The 21,357-nt window shown below is 38.5% G+C and overlaps 3 protein-coding genes and 1 long non-coding RNA gene across 4 annotated transcripts in view; 1 reads left to right on the top strand and 3 right to left on the bottom strand.

The window, feature by feature from the left end:
• Positions 1-1,771, bottom strand: part of LOC124344495 (F-actin-monooxygenase MICAL3-like) — a 34,086-nt gene extending 32,315 nt beyond the window's left edge. Inside the window, exons 1-9 of the mRNA XM_046798049.1 lie at positions 1,757-1,771; positions 1,639-1,700; positions 1,513-1,529; positions 1,407-1,459; positions 1,113-1,147; positions 748-860; positions 543-656; positions 346-447; positions 15-271 (exon numbers count right to left, since the gene is read on the bottom strand). Of these exons, the coding sequence (XP_046654005.1) occupies positions 15-271; positions 346-447; positions 543-656; positions 748-860; positions 1,113-1,147; positions 1,407-1,459; positions 1,513-1,529; positions 1,639-1,700; positions 1,757-1,771 (768 nt within the window). The remainder of the gene's footprint in view (positions 1-14; positions 272-345; positions 448-542; positions 657-747; positions 861-1,112; positions 1,148-1,406; positions 1,460-1,512; positions 1,530-1,638; positions 1,701-1,756) is intronic.
• Positions 1,772-2,367: 596 nt separating this feature from the next.
• On the bottom strand, positions 2,368-7,698 carry LOC124344494 (DNA-directed RNA polymerase III subunit RPC1-like). The gene is made up of 17 exons (XM_046798048.1): positions 7,655-7,698; positions 7,451-7,583; positions 6,229-7,380; positions 5,867-6,160; positions 5,717-5,807; positions 5,262-5,657; positions 5,048-5,194; positions 4,626-4,968; positions 4,258-4,560; positions 4,028-4,200; positions 3,864-3,969; positions 3,658-3,787; positions 3,479-3,597; positions 3,256-3,406; positions 3,012-3,196; positions 2,777-2,945; positions 2,368-2,715 (listed from the first exon to the last, which is right to left on the bottom strand). Exons 1-17 carry the CDS (start codon positions 7,696-7,698, stop codon positions 2,506-2,508), a joined length of 4,146 nt encoding a protein of 1,381 aa, XP_046654004.1. The 3' UTR covers positions 2,368-2,505.
• Positions 7,699-11,384: 3,686 nt separating this feature from the next.
• LOC124344374 lies at positions 11,385-11,806 on the bottom strand. The gene is made up of 3 exons (XR_006919713.1): positions 11,735-11,806; positions 11,554-11,650; positions 11,385-11,470 (listed from the first exon to the last, which is right to left on the bottom strand). It is a non-coding gene; the product is annotated as an uncharacterized LOC124344374 (long non-coding RNA).
• A 6,090-nt stretch (positions 11,807-17,896) lies between these two features.
• LOC124344373 (protein-cysteine N-palmitoyltransferase HHAT-like) lies at positions 17,897-21,245 on the top strand. Its single transcript, XM_046797918.1, has 10 exons — positions 17,897-18,203; positions 18,289-19,177; positions 19,252-19,619; positions 19,693-19,896; positions 19,967-20,108; positions 20,168-20,387; positions 20,455-20,566; positions 20,628-20,717; positions 20,786-20,927; positions 20,984-21,245. Exons 2-10 carry the CDS (start codon positions 19,081-19,083, stop codon positions 21,097-21,099), a joined length of 1,491 nt encoding a protein of 496 aa, XP_046653874.1. The 5' UTR covers positions 17,897-18,203; positions 18,289-19,080; the 3' UTR covers positions 21,100-21,245.
• Positions 21,246-21,357: the final 112 nt, after the last annotated feature.

Here is a 21,357-nt window from a genome sequence, read left to right as displayed (position 1 = left end):
AATGTTATATATACCTGAATAATGACCCCTTTGCTGAGCAGCGACTGCTTTTTGGCCGTCATGACAAAGTAATGGGTTTCGTCTTTGTAGTAGACGATGTTTTCCAGGTCGATGCCAGTGACGGTGTTGAGTTCTTTGAAGAACTTTTGATTGAAAATGAAAGCCACGCCCGAAATTTCTTCGACGCGTGCCTCGGCTTCCGATTTCTTGTTAACCAAATTGGCCGTAATGGCAATGGCCAGTCGTCCACGGAATTCCTTGCGTTTGAACCCTGAAAGAAATTTTTAAAAATTCGTTCGTCAGACATATGAAATTTAGGACAAGGCTAAGTGTTTCCAATAATACCGTCCAATGTGTTTCTCTTGCCATCAGCACCAATGAGCACGTCAAATTCATATTGCGAGACTGGATGATCCGCCGGGCTAATTTTAGCCTTCCAACCTATTTCTGTTGACGAAACAAAACACACACAAACATAAAAATCCAGACTGACGTCTCATAACATTTCTGAGACGCAAAAAGCTGCTGCTGCTGCTAATTACTGATCGACTGATCTTCTGGCGGCTCAGCGAGTCCTTCAAACGTCACGTTCTCGTGAATTTCAACTCCCAGAAGTAGAGCGACTTTAAGTAGAATGCACTGCAGCTGGCGGATACCTAAATAATGGATTTATCACACACAAAAAAGAAGGGGGGACTAGTGATGACGCAATGGCGAAAAAACTAGGAACAAGTCCAATTTAATTACTGATGTGATCGATAGATCCGGCGCAGAACTTGCCAAAAAACTTCTTAGCACCGAGCGCCCTCAGATCGTGAATAACGAACTGATTATTTCGCCTTTTCTCTCCTTTTAAGCAACTAGACAATAAACAATTTGAACATTAATATTTTCTAATTGGCATATTAAGAAATAAGAAAAACAATAGAAATTGATAAAAAATTACAAGTAACAGATTATTGACTCGTGATTTCGATTTAGTGACAAATAGTGCACAGCAGTTGTTGCCGTGTCGGAGATGCTCACTCGACTGATTTCAACGCCTTTTCTCTCGCCTTTTATACGACTTTTTCTCACCCTGACCCACCTCTTAAGCCTTGCGGATATTGTACCTGCTTGATAATGATGCAACACGTGTCGTCCTCACCTAACCTCTACCCCGTCGCATGACACGTTTTACGTTATGATCTCCGTGACCTTCGAAAGTAAAGGAAATGCAAACTGGCCTTTCCTTCTGCAGGTTGACGTGGCTGGGGATGTGTCTACAAAAACCAATATCAAAATGAATACCAAATGGTTTTGTAACACAAACCGTTCTCACCCAACCTCTACACAACTGCATGACACGATTTACATAATGATCTCCGTGACCTTTGAAAGTGAAGATTATGCAAACCGATGCAAACTGGCCTTTTCTTCTGCAGATTGATGTTGCTGGGGATTGGAACGGGTCTAGAAACTACAACAACATTTCAAAATGAATGCCAAATGGTTATATGGCTTAAAACTCACTTGCTTTCTGGGCCCACCTACACAAATTGTCCAATTAAATCAGAGATAAAAAATTCATACAACTGCCTTTTTTGTTTCGTTTTAATTTTTTACTAGGCCAAAGTAAAAACAGCCATAACAACAAACATGATGTTGCAGGGCGCCACCAAAATTGTGAGATTCAGAAAAGATCCTATCAGCATGAATACCTATGTTAAATGAAAATCTGAATTGTAATGGTCTTGTAGCAATGATGGGGAAATACCTTATCTCGGCACATTTGTATTCCAATATAAATGTGCTTCAAACATGAGTTTTAGGCTTTCGACAGCATGATGGGACCAATGGATGGAAATTGACTGAGCGCTAAGTCAACTTGTTGGAATGACTGACAGCATATGCATTTAGAATTTGAACAAATAAGTTGGTACAGTATATAAATGAGGAAACTAGGTCAAGATAAACCTAGATATGATATGAAGTTCAATTTGGTATTTTAAATCACAGGAATATAAAATTAGCTACAATTTGTTTCGCTCATTTCGCCTCGTTTCACTGTAGTGCTGAACCACGTCACTCTGCGTCTCCGCCACCTGGTGGACACATGACTAACTTGACAGCTGAAAATGATCAAACGCTATGATAAAGCCATTAAAAAAAACGTGATTTGAAACCGTTTGAAACCCTTCGGGTAACATGATGAAGATAAATCAAGTGTTGCTTTTGACTCGTAAACCGCAATTAGGTATCACACCGGATCACTTTCCAACTTACGATCACACACGACTTGCTGATGCCTGACTTAAGGTGTATAACTAAAAAAAAAGGATAAAAATTTCAAAGTTTTCATCAAAATTTTTTCTGTAATCTTGGCTTAAAACACATACAAAAAACAAACGAAAAGTAAACATCGTACAACGACAGCACACAGCAACGTACGTAAAAAAATGTCTACTAATTAAAGTTTAACGCAAGCAAACTGACTCCATGCATCCAGATTATTAAGTTAAAACACTATACCATAGGGACGTGATATTCTGGAACGTCAAAAATAAGTGGTCTTGTTTTGAGTGGAACGGTGCTTTCTGTTTTGTATATAAGCTTAAAGGAACCCGTTCCAATTGACATTGGTGATCCCATGATGATGCATTCACTAACCCCAGTAATCTCATCTTCTTGGCCGTAATATGCTGCATCAAATAAATGTTCGGAGGTGCACTCAAACTAGCAAGAAATAAGAGTTATTGGTGGAATGTTGAAAAACAAAATCTGTTCCAATACTTACCGAGGCCAAGTTAAGAACCGACTCTTTCATCTTGGCCAATCCATGTCTCGTGACTCCCAGAATTTCACCACGATGACTCATGAAACTTGAAAGAAGGGCGACGTGACGACGATCGACACTCATGCCGTGGCTTTCCATGGTCGATTTAATTTCTTGGGCAATCGTTTCCCTGAGTTAATTATTTAACAATAACTTATTAATTATATTTATAAAGAAAAAAAAATAGATAACTTACTTGGCAGCTTCGATTCCCAAAGTATTGAAAACTTCAAAAATATTGCTTGATGTAGTCGAGGACCCTTTAACACCGTAAGTCGCCATCACTTCTCGCATGTTGTTACCTTCAACAACTAAGGAATACATCGGTGGGTTTCTCGTATCGTCAGTGTTTATTACCACTCGAGTGATACTATCGAAGCCATAAAAAAAAGAAAAAATAATTATGTATTAAAAATTCAAAAGAAATCTGAAGACCGCACCTTGATGACTTGCTTGGGCAACTCTCTCTTAAGATTTTGCATAACGTCATTCATCGACAATTTCGTGGATGCAGTGCATCTGATTATAATTTCCGTTTCATTGAGGACTGCAACGAAACTCGGTTTAATCTTTAGCTTTCCATCGCAGAGGCTGAAATGATTAAAAATAAACAAATAATAGCAATTTATACCTCAAAATTTGAACATTGATAATTAATTTTACCTAAGTCGAATGGAACTTGCGTTCACTTCCAATTTAAGCAATCGGATCCTATTCACGTCCAACTTAATCATTAAAAAGCAACCGTTGTGTTTATAGACTTCCTCGAAGTATTCCGTTACCTTGAAACATAAAATTTCTAGTTAACGAAGATAAAACGACTAAGATATTAGTTTATATACTTCTCCAAGCGTAGTCTTTTCTATCCGTCCTTTTACTCGTCGAGCATACTCCGGGTCATCATCTTTTAAAAGCTGAGTAGAAATGACTGGCGTACTGATTGATTTATAAGCATCGATGATTTCCTTAATTCTAAAATAATTCCATTAAATGAATCATCTATTGTCACTAAAGTAATTTTTTAAAAATGGCACAAAATTGAACATACCGAGGAACTCCCGGTATCTTGGAAGCAACACCAGCAAATGGATTACACGTCATTTTTGCTAAGGGTTCTCCAATACTTTGAGCGCAAAGAGCTCCAACGGCAGTACCTGCAAAACATGATTTTAAGCTATTTTTCTAAGGGGGGGGGGGATTTCAAATTTTTACCTGGCTCAATTTTAGCCCTTTCGTACTTTTCCTTCGCCAAGTCACAGAACTCAACCAATTGGCCAACGGTTATCCGCTCCAGGTGTTTTTCCACTGGATGTAGTGCTCGTCCCACCATTTTGTACATCTCTCGCACCGATTTAATCCGTTTGACTTGGTTCTCGACAAAAACTCTATATTCACGACGTTAGAAATACTACTAAAAAGGATTATTAAAAGTGAAAAGTAACCTGAGTTCATGTTTAAAATCAATCCCAAGCGTTTTAAACTCATCTATTTCCATAATCGAGTCAAAAGATCCTTTCAGTTCAATATCATCCAAAGGTTCTTCATCTGGATAAGGGGAAGCGGCTTTGGTATGATCAAGAGTTCGCTGGAAGTCGACCGGGCGATCTTTGGCTTCCATGTAAGTAGGATCTAGCCCATCACCTCCATAATCGAACTGAATGACCTCTCCGGAGGAGTTCCTCACAGTCGAATCGTATCGGCAACAAAAGTTTTCCAAGGATTTACTTAGTCGCCGTCGCGCATAACTTTGAAAAAATACAAAATTAATCACATCACTGCAGTCAATTAGTGCCAATATCGAATAACCTACCCAACATCACTTGTTTTTAAGGCTTTATCTACCAATCCTTCACGCCCACCCATTCCGTGGAAGAAAAATTCCGTGGGAGAAAGTCCGGAGTAAAAGCTGTTGGAGACAAAACCTTTTGCAGCTGGGATTTTCGAATGTAGATCAAAGTGAGGGAGACTACGGTCTTCAAAACCATTGGGCACTCGTTTGCCGTTTAAAGCTTGTTGTCCTACGCAGGCAATCATCTGAGAAATGTTGATTAGTGATCCTTTCGAACCACTTTTTGACATGACCAACGGGCTGTTACTCGGATGCAGCTCCTTTATGCACACTTCTCCGACCTGGTCACGAATCCCAGAAAGTTCTGTGTTCCACGAGTAATAAACCAAATGTTAACATATTATTTGAAGTATTAATTCAGTACTGACTACTATTTAACAAACCTTTCAAGATTTTCGATTCCAAAGATTCCTCTTCATTGCATCCCGGAAGGCAAGGTAACTGACCGATAGTGAGTAAACGAATGTATTCGTCGCACTTGGAATAACCAGAGTCCAAGAGATTTTGCTTTTCTTTCAGCAAAGTTTTACCTAAGTAAATTATCGAAGGAATGTTACGAAACAAAAAAAATGAATAAATAAAATAAATAATGATTACCAGGAGTTACATCACCAATGCCGATAGAGAATCCTCGGTTCATCATATAATAAGAAGCTACTCGGCAAAGTTTCCACATTGCCTGAATAGCGAAATCCTCTCCGTAGTCGCGAAGAAGTACGTAAAAAATGTTGATTTTTGAACAAGATCCAATGGTAGATTTGTCAACGCATCCTGCTAACACCTCAGAATTACGGACCAACAGAAACCCGTCATTGACGCAAAACTCTTCGTTCTTCTTTGAATACTCTTTTCCTTTGGTTCTCAGGTTAACTTTAATGCGATCTCCAGGATTAGGACGAAGAATCAAACTGAAAATCTGTTTTCCTGACCATAGGGCTGCGGGTTTTTGGATACACGGAGGTGGAAGTTTAATGACCATGTTTACCTCGTCACCTATTAAAAAGGCAAGTTGATTTCAGTAAAACAAACTGAAAGAAATGAGAGAAACGTACCTGCAAGCATGGATGCAACCATTTGGCAAGTCTTGGCTCGATCGAAGAAAGCATCCTTCAACGTCAGTAAATAAGCTCCAGTTATGAAATCCTATTTTCAATTTAAATTACACCAATCATTTATGCACCATTGATTGACTAAATTATTACTTGAATAGCTGCTATCAATAATTGGCCGTTTCGAGGAGTCACTAAGTTAGATTTTGTCCCTAATAGGATCAAGGCTTCTGCGCGGGCTTCTTCTGTTTGAGGAAGATGAAGATTCATCTCGTCACCGTCGAAATCTGCATCGTAGGGTGTACAGACGCACTCATTAAGGCGGAAAGTGAGGCCCGGCAAAATCTTGGCTCGGTGACACATAATCGAAAGTTTGTGCAACGAAGGCTGATGGTTGAGCAATACGATGTCTTCGTCCATCATATGCCTTTCAACCAAATCGCCGACCTGTAGGAAAATGTCGTTAACTCGTTAGTCATTCTGTTTAACATGTATTTTTTAAAACAATAATTTACCTTCAGGTTTCGAGCTAGGGTTTCGCGACGATTTCCGTACTTCAGGAATATTGGCAATTTTGAATTTTTTTCCTTTAGAAAAATGGCGCCAGGATGGATATCTGGTCCGTTTCTTATCAATTTTCTCATTATTTCGATATTGGCTTCATTAACAATAGTAGGGTAAGTCAAAAGTTTCGCAATCAATTCCGGGACACCAACTTCATCAATCCGCAGATTCGGGTCAGGCGAAATGACTGTTCTAGCGCAAAAGTCGACTGCCTTCCCCGAAAGATTTTTTCGAAAGCGTCCTTCTTTTCCCTTTAAGCGTTGAATTAAACCACGAGATGGTGTTTTTGGCTGCAGGTTCGGCGGGATTCCGGGGAGTTCTCCGTTGATGTACAGGGCGCATTGCAGTTGCAAATCGTCAAAAGTTTCCATAAGACTGGAGCAACTTTCACCGTTAATCAGTTTCATGGTCACTAACTCGTTTAAGTTGACAATTTCTCTAAGTTTTCTTGTTAAATCGTCCTCTATTGTTCCCGATTTAGAAGATATTGCAGGTCGAATGCAAACAGGAGGAACTGGAACACGGGTGAGAATCATGTCCTTTGGGTGCCCGTGTTCGGGGTTCATCAGTATGTACTGAACGTCTTCGTCTGGTATTCTCTTAAGAAGGCCAAATACTTCAAGAGGATTCAAAATGTTGATCAAAGCAGATGACAACATTGGTTCAATCTCTTTGTTGAACTGCACAGCAGTATCGTAGGCCACCAGTTGTTTTTGTATCGTAGAACTGTCTCTCTTGAAATTTTCAAATTTCTCGTGGGAGATCTTCAACATTCCACACTTTTTCACCGTGCCATTGATATCATTGCAATTGGGGCAGCGTGTTACTTTTTTGCATTTTTCTACAATTTGCTTCCTCAGTGCTTTCTTTTGAAGATAGGGCAAGTTGTGGGTTCTAAGCTTAGCTCGATAAATCTTTCTCATCTTCTTATCAAGCAAAACGTGAGAGCAAGTTTTGCAAATAGTTTGCAAGGCAGTTATCGTAGCTTTGAAAAATCCAACATGGAAAACGGGAAGCTGTAAATCAATGTAACCAAAATGACCTAAACAGTTTTGAAGCCCTTTTCCACATGTTGTACAAAGTGGACCTTCAACATTTATCCCCTGAAAAAAAAAAAAAAAATGTATTGAATGATTTCAGCGCTATGTCATTAATTTTAAAATAGTCAGTCACCATTCTCCTGTCCAGCATTCCAAATTGCACAGGTGTTCTAGAATCGTGATTATACAGCTCGTTTGCCACTATTGGAATATGGGCCTGTTGTTGTATTTGTTGTTGGCTTCCTATCCCAAAGTTCACTTTAACACTGTCAATGTGAATAGAAAAAAAAAGTGGTTAGTTCTTAACTTTAAAAGATTTTATGGAAACGAAACTTACACTTTACTGATCACATCAGTGTCGCGAAACTGCTGCTTGGGCATTTTTCACCGTGTACACTTTTACCTTCTTTGAGCGTGGTAGCACCCTTGGGCTGACAGTGCTCGAATGGGGTTTTGTGCTTCCAATTTGATTTTCTGGGATACCGGATACGCCGGGACGTTGCCAAAAAACCTAATCTAAAGTTTTTTTTTTAAGTGCCCAAAAAAACCCTGCTTTAAAAATGAAAAAACCCCGAAAAACAATAGAATTTTGTTAAAAAAACCCTATAACATTTTATATTTACATCCTTTGCATGAAACTATTTAAAAAATGTTTATATCAATTTCGCTAAAAAAATGGAAAATTGTGGAAAAAACTAAAGAGAAAGTATTTCTCTGCCTTGAACCGCTCTTCCAACTTAGCTACCACTTTCCGACTTAAGGATTATTTCTTTCGTACCTTAACGTAAACTTTAGAACCATTTAAGTCAATCAATTAATTTTTTCTTCCTAGGTTGTTGGACAATTGCAATTCAAGGAAATTAGCTGCCAAAGCTCTCCAAGAAACTCATTCTGAACTTCATCTGGCTAATTTGATCCGAAAAAGGAAAAAGTGGTTCGATCGAGGTCAATGGAATTGTGTTGGCAGTGCTTGACCATTCGGTTGACGTTGTCTTAATTTATCTGGAAATCATTCGCCACCTCTTCATAGAAGTAAGTTGAATTTTTACTGACAAAAAGGTTAGCATTTTCGTTTAATCGGCTTTTGGGTTTATCCGATTTTCGTTAAATCCGCTTTTTACTATTAAAAACTACCATTGAAGATGACACACGAGAAGTACAACGGTATTGGGAAGTTGACTTTAGTGTGGGATCCCGAGTCGCCTGGCTCCCAGCCAACTCATCAAATCATTTCTGTTTTCAGTCTTTTACAGATCCTTCTCGTCCCACACACTGAAAACGACAAACTTGATTTCACTCTGGTATTGCAGGACCAAATTACATGCAATAAATTTCTTTAAGTCGTTTCCAAGAACAATTGGTTTAAAGATCGGCTCCAATTTCTTTGTTTCCTTGTTTGTTTTTGTTATATCTCTTTTTTTTTCTTTTTCTTACTTTTTTATTTTTTTCTTCCTGTCGGCAACTAAAGAGGAGCGTTCGTTTCTTTTTCGCACAGAATTTCTACGTCACACTGAAATTTTGTCTCGTGGAAGCCAGTTGCATTGAATTTTGTTTTCTGTTTTTCACTTTTCTTGACCTCCTATTTTGATTTCCTTGTGACCTACTGTTTAGAAAGTGAATAATTTGGCACTTGCGGATTTTTGTGATTGACGCTTATTTTGGGTGTAACACGCACTGTGTTGTCTTCGATTTGTTCGCTAAGATTTTTCCAACCTTCTGAAATTTTGAACTTAACAATCTTGTTAACTGCTTAACCTTTCGTATTGAATCGTCCACAGGAAATGTTTCAAACTGTTGTAAGGAGATTCGTGGAATAATTCGGATGAAGCTAACTAATACACACTATTGTTGAAGGACCCTGTGTTTCAAAAGCGTTTATTTGAATTGGATCCAACATTTCACAACTTCTTTCCTGCACTGACTTAACGACTAATTGGTTTGTGACCTCAAACCTCGTAGGAGAGGCGTGGTTAGTCTCCTTTTCCAGCCTTCTCGATTCCTCCTTTTGGGCGTGTGTTTCCCATCGATCATTCTTTCTCTTGTTGGCAATGGGCCGACCATTTCGAGGTGGACAAGGGGAGAAATTTAATCAACGCTGGTCAACAAGAAAGCCGTTCGATTGCTCCCCATTCCATTTGCCCGTGCTCATTCTTTCAGATTTTGGTTGTTATTGTTCTGCGCATTGTACTTGACGGTCAGAAAGTGGACGCGGTTCATCACGAGACGGCGAAAAAGGGATTTGCTACTCCTGACTAATGAGTCTTCGCGAAGTCTGATGAGTGATACCGAGATCGTGTGTCATCATGCACAGTAGCTTTATTTTAAGCGGAAAAAGGGAAAAAGATGTCGGGACCGTTAAACCCTTCCCCCTCGTCTACGCATCGATTCGTAATGGGAATCGTCACCTTCAACGCTACATACCATTACCAGCATCTTGAACGTCAATTTTCCGTTCCGTCGGTTGATGAGATATTTAACGAGGTTGCCACCTTGGCTGCTGCTGTGCATCTGCCTGCGATATTCTTTTCACTTTCCACCCAAAATCTCCCCGGCCATCGATTCAATGTTATGCTTATTGCTCGCCGTGATTCGTCATTTTTTATCGAGAAAATCATCGAAATAGAAATCCCTAAAATTTTATCCAAAAAGATAGAAATTGAAATCGTGGAAATTCAATGCCAAATAAATGACTATATTTTCACCCAAAAGCTGACGACTCTCGTTCCCGCTAGAATTTGTGTACTTTCCCCTAGTGATATATACGCTTGAGAGTGTGAAACTAGAAAGTAAAAGGTGCAATGGCCCGATTGCCATCAATCGAATACGCAAGCGCGCACTTCAGAAACCGCCTTTTTCTTGATAACATCCGCTGGACGCGGAACATCTTGAGACTTTGTATCCAGAAGGTAAAAGAGAAGCTGACCGCGCCTGTATAGGTCTTTATTTCCTTGTTCGACGTCTAGTCCACTCGACCGTTGGTTATATCCGGAAATCTCATCTTTTTGTTTTATCAAAGTCTTTGCCTCTTTAGTGTGAAATTACGGCGATGAAAACAGCGCGTTTTCTAATTGTCATCGTCGTGTTGCTGATCACCTCATCAGGTAAAATGAAAATCAATAAAATTGGTTGAACTTTGCAAGATATTTTAAGTTTATTTAATTTCCTCTAAATTAAAGCATCTTAAGTAAAACTATTCATCATAACTGAGTACTGCATCAATAAAAATAGATTTTCTTTCTGGTTTTAATTCACTGTGCCGTTTCGTGTATTGGGTTGTAATCCAGATGAAAAAGCTACTGTAACCATATACTTGCGTGTTTCTGACACGTGTCATTACCGTTGCTACTATACAAGAGGACAAATCGAAAAAAAAATGCTGTCGCATAGGCTATGTGTACTTCCCATCTGTACACATAAAAAAAACCCTGTCAAATATTTATGCTATAAAAAGTGATTTGTTTTAAAAAGCCACGGTACAAACATACGTAGTCTGGAATCCCATACCGGCTTGACGCGCTAGCGTGCAGATTGTAAAAAAAAAAATCGACTCGATTATAAAAGAATAAACATTTAGATTAAAAAAAAAAAAAGAGAAAAAAACCTTTTCGTAATAATTTTGCTATACACAGGCGGCACTGACCATGTTGCAACACCCGAGTCGGCCGCGGGCTTCGCCAGCAACTCTACTATTACAGTCTCACCGCTCCCGAACGTATACTCGACACGTAGTCACGTACTTCAATATTCTTTACGGCGGCTTCTGTATGTCTTCGCCAACTTTCAATGGTCTTCTGATTGTTAATACTTGTCAAGCATCGGTATTGTCGATCAGGATTGTCGACAAGAGTTTTTTTTTTCATTTTAATATTTCTTCTAAAAAGGAACAAGAGTTTTTTTAACATTAGTTTCTGACATTTTGGCTGCCACAAAATGTATGATAGAAAAATATTATAAAATATTATAAATGGGGAGAAGAAAAAAAACTAGACAATAAAGAAATTGCGTAACAGAGAAGCTAGAGTGTGCTGTCTGTATTCCCACGCGTCTCGTTGCTTGCATGTTCCGTCATCCAATCTTTTATTTATCCAACCTAATTCACTGCGAGTGGCATCAATCCTTTGAGAGTAGGCGGCATTGTTCGCTTCCAGAGTTTCTAACCCAAGAAAAAAACCCACCCTCAACGTTAAAACAATATTGGCTAAGAAAACAAAATCGCCTTCTTATAATACAATAGACCCAAGACTCGATGGATCTGTTTTCAAATAGCCGGATGTTCCGCTATTTTGACAATGAGCTCCAGAACTTGTTCACTCGCCTTGGGATCGATTAATTCCTAGTTGGGAAAATATTATGGCGACAATGAAATATGATGGCGCTTTTAAAATATTCAACGTGAGAATAAAAACACTCCAGATACCATTGCGTCGAGTACAGCGCTTCTCCCGCCTTGCGAGTCTAGTGCTTCATGGTTTTTCTCTAGCGGTGCCTTTTGGGATACAAAAAAAAAAAAGAGTGAAGAAAGAGCCTTTATTGACGTTCGAGATTCATAGTCGAGATGACCCGGAGACAAGAGAAACGACGTACCCGATGACAAAATGACCATTCTTTCGAACGTAACTAGTGCCGACGTCGATATCTCACCTCTTCCTTCATTGGAGACGACTTTCCAGCGATGGAGGGACGTCCTGTTCGCCTCCACCGTTCCTAAAGAGCCTCGACTTTTTCACCCGCAACTGGAGGTTTCGGAGAATAATAAACAAACCGGGGAATCAAAGATGGAACAAAGTGTCCAAGGGCGATATGGGTCCTCATCAAATCTAATCAATCAGCCAGAGCAGCTCCGATCAGAAAAGAATTTTGAAGAACGACTCAACGAAATCGAAGAAGAGCTGAAAAAGTTGACGAAATTCAGCCGCATGATGCCGCTTAAATTGAAATACCTGGCCAACAGAGCAGGCCACCAGCAACAAGAAAAACGAACCAAAGCAAAGACGACCAAAATATTCTTGAAGAATTTGGCTTCTCAAAATCAAAGTGGCGCGCTGGATGATTCAACGCCAGTCACTAAAAGTCATCCCAAGTTCCTGTACCATAAAGTGCACAATACCACTAGTCAACCCGGGCCAAGTAGTCTGCTGGGGCCGAATTTCTGGAAGAAAATTGCTTCGCTAAAACACAATGGTAGCAATCCGACATCTAGACGCAATTCTTTCGTCGCTGTTTCAATATCACCCCCGACCAGTGACAAATCGAAGCGTGACGAACCGTTAATTGGAAATGGACAGCATGAGCAAAGGATACTAGCAACGGAGCAGGTAAAACTGGAATTTACGAAACCCTGTAAGAAAATTCACAACATCCGGAAGCAAAATAAACACAGCAGTCATCAAATCGTCTGCTATTAACAACGAATAATTGGCTAATGATAGACCGGGAAAAAGTTATTCAATCGTCATAACGACATATAATATTTTATCCTTAATGGGATTTATTCTTTCCATGATTGAAAATATTGGACAGTTATTGAACCATCATGCACAATTTTATTGTCCTGAAAACAATACAGGTCTGAATCGTCATTATTTAGTTTTTGCGCAGATATAAAACAGTTTCGCACTTTATCAAATTTTACTATTTGTCGTTCACTTACCGCGGTGTGCATCTCGTAGCTATAAACACGTGAAAGATACACGTAAATAAACTTGTTGTCCATTTCTAGCTGTATACAGTTTTTTTTATGTTAATGATTTATGTACCGCGATTGTTGCATTCAGAACGATTCAGAATATAGACTTTAAATGGATGCTTATTTGACTAATACCATTTTTAACCCTTTACCAATTTGCTGTTAGTATTTCAATTGACGATTATGTACTATTTGACTGAATATGGGTGGATACTTATCTTAATAATTGATCCTTTACACAACCAATCTGGGTGTTACCGGTAACGCGTAATTCCAGAAGAGTTAATTTAATTTAATTTAATTTTAATCATCATTTTCCAGGTAATAAATTTTATTAAAAATTCCTGTAGGGGTCTGTAAGTTTAAATCCACATAATAAGTTACTACGCCAGATCATTCGCATTATTGATGTTCGTCTCGTTGACAAGATGTGCATTAATGAATGAGCACATAAACTCCCCAACGATCAAGAAATTTTAATAATAATAATAACCCTATCTTTGAACTCTTTCTCTTGAGTCTTGAGCAGTTTTGATTGTCGACGACTTGACGTACGATTACGATTACGATTTACGAATTCAAACAAATTTGAATTTCCGATTTTTTATTTTTGAATCCTTTAACCTGGCAACGACGCATAACATAAAATGGTCGGCAACGTTGTTAACGTCAAAGTCAGATTTGAAAATCAACTTTAATTTTAAAAAATTACTATTTGTGCTACATTTTAACTTTTCCCTGTGTAATTTTGTTCGTGATTTCTTGATTATGTAATAAAAATGTCAAATAGATTGGCTTATTTATTTGTGCCTTAAAAAATTGTTTTTTTAGACACCCTTTCTCGCTTATTTTGTGACGATTTATAATGAATCGTGAAACGATGGATTCTTGTGTCGTTGAAGGAAAGGACAATTTAGGCGCCAAATGAATAGTCTATTAGTCCAGCGTTTCACGATTCACTATAAATCGTTTGTTTCTTACTTTGTTTGTTTTGTACTTTGTATTAAGTTTGTGTTAGCTCTTAGTTTCTCTTCTCGTTTTACTACAATTTATAATTAGTCTTAGTTTGTTAAGTTCCCGTTTTACTTTTAGTCTTTGTTTAAGTTGTAAGTTTTTGTAGTTATTGTTCTTTCTTTTTGTTTGTTTTTTACTTTGTATTAAGTTTGTGTCAGCTTTAAGTTTCTCTTCTTGTTCTTGTTTTACTACTTATAATTAGTCTTACTTTGTTAAGTTCCTGTTTTGACAATGTCTTTGTTTGACAGTTTAGTGGTTGGTAAGAATTTTGACAGTTACGATGATGTACTGGAATTTGCTGACGCTCTTGCAAAAGAGAATAATTTCCCTTTAAAAATTAATGACACTGTAAGTATTGAAGCTTACAACGCTAAAGTTAAGAATCAGTTAGACCCTAAGTGGAAGTTTAAGTTTGTGTTTATCACGTGTTCCCACTATATGGGCAACACAAAACAAGAGCAACTGGTTTGAGGCCAAAGGCAAGAAGCTGAATTCTGTCATAGAAGCGTTGCTGGACATTGCTACGACTAGATTGCTTGATCGCGATGTCAAGTCTCTTGAATCTGAAATTAGGTTCCTCATCTCTATTTTACCACCGAGATTGGCCGCGCTAAGAGAATATTTAACACCTTTTGGATGGAACCTAGTCCAGAAACAATCAGAAAAACCCACAACAACATACGCTATGATAGTGGTAACTATTGGTCAATATCTAAAGAAAAAAATCTGTTGCTAAATGTGAACTACTTTTTAGACGCAGGGCCCTACGTCATATGTAGTGTCTTCGAAGTCGGGAGAGCACAACATACCAGCAAACTTCGCAAGTTGTACATGTTGGTTTGCAACATCTTACCGACTTCCCTGTTCGCATCTGCTGTTCGTGGTTGAAAAGGTAGAAGGAGTGCTGCCTAACTATTCTAGATTCGTTAACTAGAAATTTTATGTTTCAATGCTTTGTATGCCGTGGGAGAAACGGGACGTGCAGTTTGGTCATGGACTCCGGTAGAGTACTGGTGCCGGTAGAGTTTAAGTTAAATTCTTTAAAGTCACTAGTTTTAGTACATAAATTCTCATAATCAGCCGAGGAACCGCAAATAACTAAGATGGGGTGTTGATTCAGTGCTTCGGTTGTGCTAAATAGAACACAAACTTATGTTATACTTTTAACTTTAAAGAAAAATTTGTTCTTGCAAATCCACTTGGAGCGTATGCAGCATGATAACGATGATAACATGTCTTATGTAAACATTTAGTACGCATTCAGACGAGATACTCTCCGTCGTAGGGTACTTCAAATCGGTTAGCTCAACTCAGTGGTAGAGTGGTTAGATTCTTTTTCTCATAAAAATTGTTTATTCTTAACGAATAACGAATAAGCGTTGCTGGACATTGCTACGACTAGATTGCTTGATCGCGATGTCAAGTCTCTTGAATCTGAAATTAGGTTCCTCATCTCTATTTTACCACCGAGATTGGCCGCGCTAAGAGAATATTTAACACCTTTTGGATGGAACCTAGTCCAGAAACAATCAGAAAAACCCACAACAACATACGCTATGATAGTGGTAACTATTGGTCAATATCTAAAGAAAAAAATCTGTTGCTAAATGTGAACTACTTTTTAGACGCAGGGCCCTACGTCATATGTAGTGTCTTCGAAGTCGGGAGAGCACAACATACCAGCAAACTTCGCAAGTTGTACATGTTGGTTTGCAACATCTTACCGACTTCCCTGTTCGCATCTGCTGTTCGTGGTTGAAAAGGTAGAAGGAGTGCTGCCTAACTATTCTAGATTCGTTAACTAGAAATTTTATGTTTCAATGCTTTGTATGCCGTGGGAGAAACGGGACGTGCAGTTTGGTCATGGACTCCGGTAGAGTACTGGTGCCGGTAGAGTTTAAGTTAAATTCTTTAAAGTCACTAGTTTTAGTACATAAATTCTCATAATCAGCCGAGGAACCGCAAATAACTAAGATGGGGTGTTGATTCAGTGCTTCGGTTGTGCTAAATAGAACACAAACTTATGTTATACTTTTAACTTTAAAGAAAAATTTGTTCTTGCAAATCCACTTGGAGCGTATGCAGCATGATAACGATGATAACATGTCTTATGTAAACATTTAGTACGCATTCAGACGAGATACTCTCCGTCGTAGGGTACTTCAAATCGGTTAGCTCAACTCAGTGGTAGAGTGGTTAGATTCTTTTTCTCATAAAAATTGTTTATTCTTAACGAATAACGAATAAGCGTTGCTGGACATTGCTACGACTAGATTGCTTGATCGCGATGTCAAGTCTCTTGAATCTGAAATTAGGTTCCTCATCTCTATTTTACCACCGAGATTGGCCGCGCTAAGAGAATATTTAACACCTTTTGGATGGAACCTAGTCCAGAAACAATCAGAAAAACCCACAACAACATACGCTATGATAGTGGTAACTATTGGTCAATATCTAAAGAAAAAAATCTGTTGCTAAATGTGAACTACTTTTTAGACGCAGGGCCCTACGTCATATGTAGTGTCTTCGAAGTCGGGAGAGCACAACATACCAGCAAACTTCGCAAGTTGTACATGTTGGTTTGCAACATCTTACCGACTTCCCTGTTCGCATCTGCTGTTCGTGGTTGAAAAGGTAGAAGGAGTGCTGCCTAACTATTCTAGATTCGTTAACTAGAAATTTTATGTTTCAATGCTTTGTATGCCGTGGGAGAAACGGGACGTGCAGTTTGGTCATGGACTCCGGTAGAGTACTGGTGCCGGTAGAGTTTAAGTTAAATTCTTTAAAGTCACTAGTTTTAGTACATAAATTCTCATAATCAGCCGAGGAACCGCAAATAACTAAGATGGGGTGTTGATTCAGTGCTTCGGTTGTGCTAAATAGAACACAAACTTATGTTATACTTTTAACTTTAAAGAAAAATTTGTTCTTGCAAATCCACTTGGAGCGTATGCAGCATGATAACGATGATAACATGTCTTATGTAAACATTTAGTACGCATTCAGACGAGATACTCTCCGTCGTAGGGTACTTCAAATCGGTTAGCTCAACTCAGTGGTAGAGTGGTTAGATTCTTTTTCTCATAAAAATTGTTTATTCTTAACGAATAACGAATACATTTTCAGATGGAAAATGGTTTTAACTTCCCCGAAATTTTTCAAATCCCGTAGCCTGTATGTATTTTTATTTATCGCCACCATCTTCTTTACAACAATCTATTTCACAAATCCTGTAAAAATCTCTGCGCCTGCTGTTGGACAACTGTACACGTCAGCTATCGCTGAAAAGAAACGCGCCGAAAAGAAGCCTGACGATACGGAATCACACAAGTCAATATTCGACAATTTCGATAATGTGACAGGTGCCGAGCACTTTATTGTACCCAACATTATACACTTCATCCGCTTCCAAACATTCGAGTTGAATTTTGTCAATTACATGGTGCTGCTAGCTGCCATGCGCAATCACAAACCGGATCAGTTTTTCTTTCACACCGATGTGGAGGATGTTCAATTCACAGGGAAGTACTGGGGCTTGGTTAAACAGGACGAGGATCTATAGTCACGGATTAAAGTGTTCTTTCTTGAAGCTCCCGCTGAAATCTTCGGTCAAAAATTGAATGAAGGATGGCGCTTTTACCACGGAAGTGATATTGGCCGAATACATGTTTTAATGAAATATGGAGGAATCTATCTTGACAACGATGCTTACGTAATTCGTTCCTTGGATAAGTATCGCAAATTTGAGTTTGTTATAAACTGGGATGAAAATCAATTCATGGGAACTCAAGTTATAACCGCACACAAGGACGCCCGTTTTCTTCCACTTTGGCTCGACTCTTATAGGGATTACCGATCGGACAAGTGGTATTGCTCGATGACGCAAAATATCGCTCTACTTGAATCCCGTTTACAAGATGTAGGTGGTGAAACAGCCCAAATGTCTCGTATCATCGATGACAAAACGGAGGAAATCGCGCGCTTAGAAGGAGAACTGGCTCGATTACACGAGCGGCAACGGGCGGCTTCATTCTGTGGCCGTCGCATTCAGGATTCTTCAGATGGTCATGACCCGACAGAAGATGCAATTGCTGCAATGGAGCTAGTACAAAAGAAGATGAAAATGGGAACAGAATTTGGAGATGTTATTCTAATTAGGGATTCCTTTCCTCATTCGTCAGCGGAGGTTCGTTTAATTTCACACCGTATAACACAGTGTACACATTTGCGTGAGTTGCGTGGATAATTTGATTCACGTGTTCTATTTACAGGGAAATAACCAGGATAATCTCATTCATATGAAGCTCTTTACTTTCATTCAAAGTCACAACAAGAGTGCAACGTTAATCACCACACACCCTTCTGTAGAAAAGTCTTATCGCCCAGGATTACTTAAACTCAATTCGGCTGTTGTCAAGAGAAAAAAAGATGAAGAATCATTGGCAGAGCCTGTTCAAATGCTCGTTGCTAGTGATTTAAATGAAGCCGTAACAGTAACATCACGTTCACGTTTCAACAACAACTTCACCCTTGTTCATACTTCTTTGGAAAAAGGAGAGCTGGACCGCAAAGCGAAATTGAAAGATCTAGACAAAGCCATTGTAGAAATATACCATGGAGTTTCTGTGAATGGAATGATGATTGTAATATTTGGGGGGAAAACTAATCCTGTGCAGAACGGAGCTTGTCTTGTGCGTGTAAATAACAGATCTCGACCATTGTGAATTACAATGCATTTGAATTTGAATGTTTATTTTATTGTTTTTTCCTATTTCTGCTTTCATGCTATTTCAATTTGAAGGTAAACACAACTTTAATTGCTTCCCTTACATTTGGAAAACGACCAGCAAATTCAGACATCAGACCCTACCCGCTTCTCGCTCAGTTTTTTTGTGTGTGGCTGTGTGCTTGGCAACGTTGTTGCAGACGACGAACTCAAACCATGTATAAAACAATAACAAACGATTCGGATCAACGGATGACAATACATTTGCTTTGAGTTGGCGCGGAGAGCTTTCAAATAAATAGGACGTCAAAAATTCTGTGTATTTAAATCATATGAAATGACAGATCAAAGTTCAATAGAGTTAACTATTTATGTCCTTACATGGACAGGATCGGTGCTCTACTCCATGTATCAGTTTCATTTAGCCAGTGACAGTAAAAAATATTAAATTATTTTATTTAAGTTAAAAACCAGTTGTTATTTCAATGATTTCCTTTTTATAAAATAGGATTTTCCCAATATCTTGCAGAAGATCTGGTCTCTGGCTGGAAATGGATTGGTCGTCAGGTAGATACAGCTGACTTCGAATGGAAAATGTGGACTCCCATTTTTTTTAAGTGGTTAAAATTTGTCATCCCATACCTAATCATTAGTTTGACAATCAAAAGAAAGTATCCACAATCAGTATCTATAATCAGTACAGCCATGTCTTTTTGTTGGCTATGGAGCATGCTTGGACTGCAACTAACAGTCTTCATGTTTATCCAACCAGTGCTATTCCTATGGATTTTAAAATTCTTTTCATTAGCTTTTGTTTGGCTTGTCTGTATAAGCTTTACACTTACATTGCACTCTTCTTTATTCTCAGAGCTCAAAGTAAGTATAGATAATCTTGAATTAAATTATTACAAGTTATTCATTGAAGTTAAAAACAGACTTTGAATGAAAGACAGATCTATTTGAAGATAATTCTACTCAAGAGTATTTATTCACGGTAATTCTGGCATGGACTCATGCTCGTTCAATCAGTTATTTGGTTGATAGTCGCTCCGATGCTTACAAAAATAGATTTATGAAGTTTTACCACTATTGCTTCTATCTTCCCTTATTGCCAACGGGGCCGTTAATGCTTTATCGGGAATTTAAAGCATCTGTAAGTACAACATCTGTATTTACCAGTTTCATGATTCTGAAGAATTTTGTATTTCTTTCCCTTTTTGAAGCTAGAAAATCCTGTGAGTCAGAATTGTAGTTTAATTCACGTAACTAAGAGCATAGCACTCATCGCGCGCTACCTCTTTTGGTGGTTCTTTCACCAGTTTGCCTTACATTATTTTTATCATACCGCGTTGCAATATCACATTGGTATTTTCATTATTTTGATTTTACTCAGTGCAGTAGCATCACAATTCTTTCGTTACCAGGAATTGTTCGGCACTTGGATATTTGGTCGGCTGCAGGACTCGGTTACACGCTTGGGCAGTTTTTCATGACCAAATATTTGGTTTTGTACGGATTGCCATCCTCATTGGCGAAATTGGATCATATTGATTCACCTCCTCCTCCCAAATGTGTAGGACGAATTCATCTCTATTCCCAAATGTGGCGCGATTTTGATCGAGGACTGTACAATTTCATGCTGCAGTAAAAAACCATAAGCTTAATTATAAATTTCATTTTGTAATTGATTTTACTTCATTTTATTTCTTAGTTACATCTACATTCCATTCAAAGGGACTTCAGACAAAGTCTGGGCGAAGTTGATGGGAACGGCTTTATGTTTTGGTTTTGTCTGTATATGGCATGGAGCTTCAACTGCAGTGGTACAACCTTTTCTAGTTATCTCTAGATTTTCCAATGGTTTAAATTGTTATTGTTACTTAGGTGATTTGGTGTGTGTCAAATTACTTTGGCATTTGTCTGGAAACAATGGCCAAATATCCCTCTACTTGCTGGCCTATTGCAAATTGGAAAGTACGGACTTGAACGGAGCTGATGTTCATGTTATGTAATAGAATAAATTTTTGTTGGTATTCTGACAGGCAAACTGGTCCACGCCCAATTGGCTACGTTTCCAAGCAGCTGTAGCTTCACCACTTCTCCTCGTGTCAGCACTTTCCAATTTTTGTTTCTTTACGGATGCCAAAGTTGGCTACGTCTTGACCCAAAAAGCTGTTTACGAAGGTATTCATAATTGATTAGTGCATTGAAATGCATTTATTATCCACGCTTTTTCACAGGCGGAATCTTGAGGCTACTGTGTATTGTAATGGTCATGTATTGCTGCTGTCACGTCTCCATGGCTCTAAGTCGTCGCAGTAAAAAGAATCTCATTTGTCAAGCACATCGAGACTAATTTCAGGTCACTGAATTTAGAGAAAAAGTGCAATTAGTTATCTTTGCCAGTAAATTTGTTATTGATTTTTCGTTGATTCCCTTCACTTCTCCTAATTTTCATTCTCGTGCGGTAACCATTTGAATGAATAAATTAAGAAAAACTGCGGATGGAAAGCACTATCTAACCCGTTCCGTGATAGTGATAACCAGAAATAAAATTCAAAATTGAATAACTGCCTTAAAATGATATAATCAAACCATAGCAATCACAGTTGCT

The sequence above is a fragment of the Daphnia pulicaria genome, chromosome 6, assembly GCF_021234035.1.
Source record: "Daphnia pulicaria isolate SC F1-1A chromosome 6, SC_F0-13Bv2, whole genome shotgun sequence".
Taxonomy (NCBI): Eukaryota; Metazoa; Arthropoda; class Branchiopoda; order Diplostraca; family Daphniidae; genus Daphnia; species Daphnia pulicaria.
The sequence above is the reverse complement of the archived record's forward strand: the minus strand, read 5'-3'. Positions and strand labels throughout refer to the sequence as shown.

Excerpts from the sequence above, each read along its gene's own strand:
- LOC124344494 (XM_046798048.1), bottom strand. The coding sequence starts at position 7,698 with ATGCCCAAGCAGCAGTTTCGCGACACTGATGTGATCAGTAAAGT. Across the intron at positions 3,407-3,478 it reads GCAAGTTCCATTCGACTTAG|CCTCTGCGATGGAAAGCTAA; the intron begins GTAAAATTAATT and ends TAATCATTTCAG. Across the intron at positions 2,946-3,011 it reads TTGGGAATCGAAGCTGCCAA|GGAAACGATTGCCCAAGAAA; the intron begins GTAAGTTATCTA and ends TAATTAACTCAG.
- LOC124344373 (XM_046797918.1), top strand. The coding sequence starts at position 19,081 with ATGACAGATCAAAGTTCAATAGAGTTAACTATTTATGTCCTTACATGG. Across the intron at positions 20,718-20,785 it reads GGCCTATTGCAAATTGGAAA|GCAAACTGGTCCACGCCCAA; the intron begins GTACGGACTTGA and ends GTATTCTGACAG. Across the intron at positions 20,928-20,983 it reads CCAAAAAGCTGTTTACGAAG|GCGGAATCTTGAGGCTACTG; the intron begins GTATTCATAATT and ends GCTTTTTCACAG.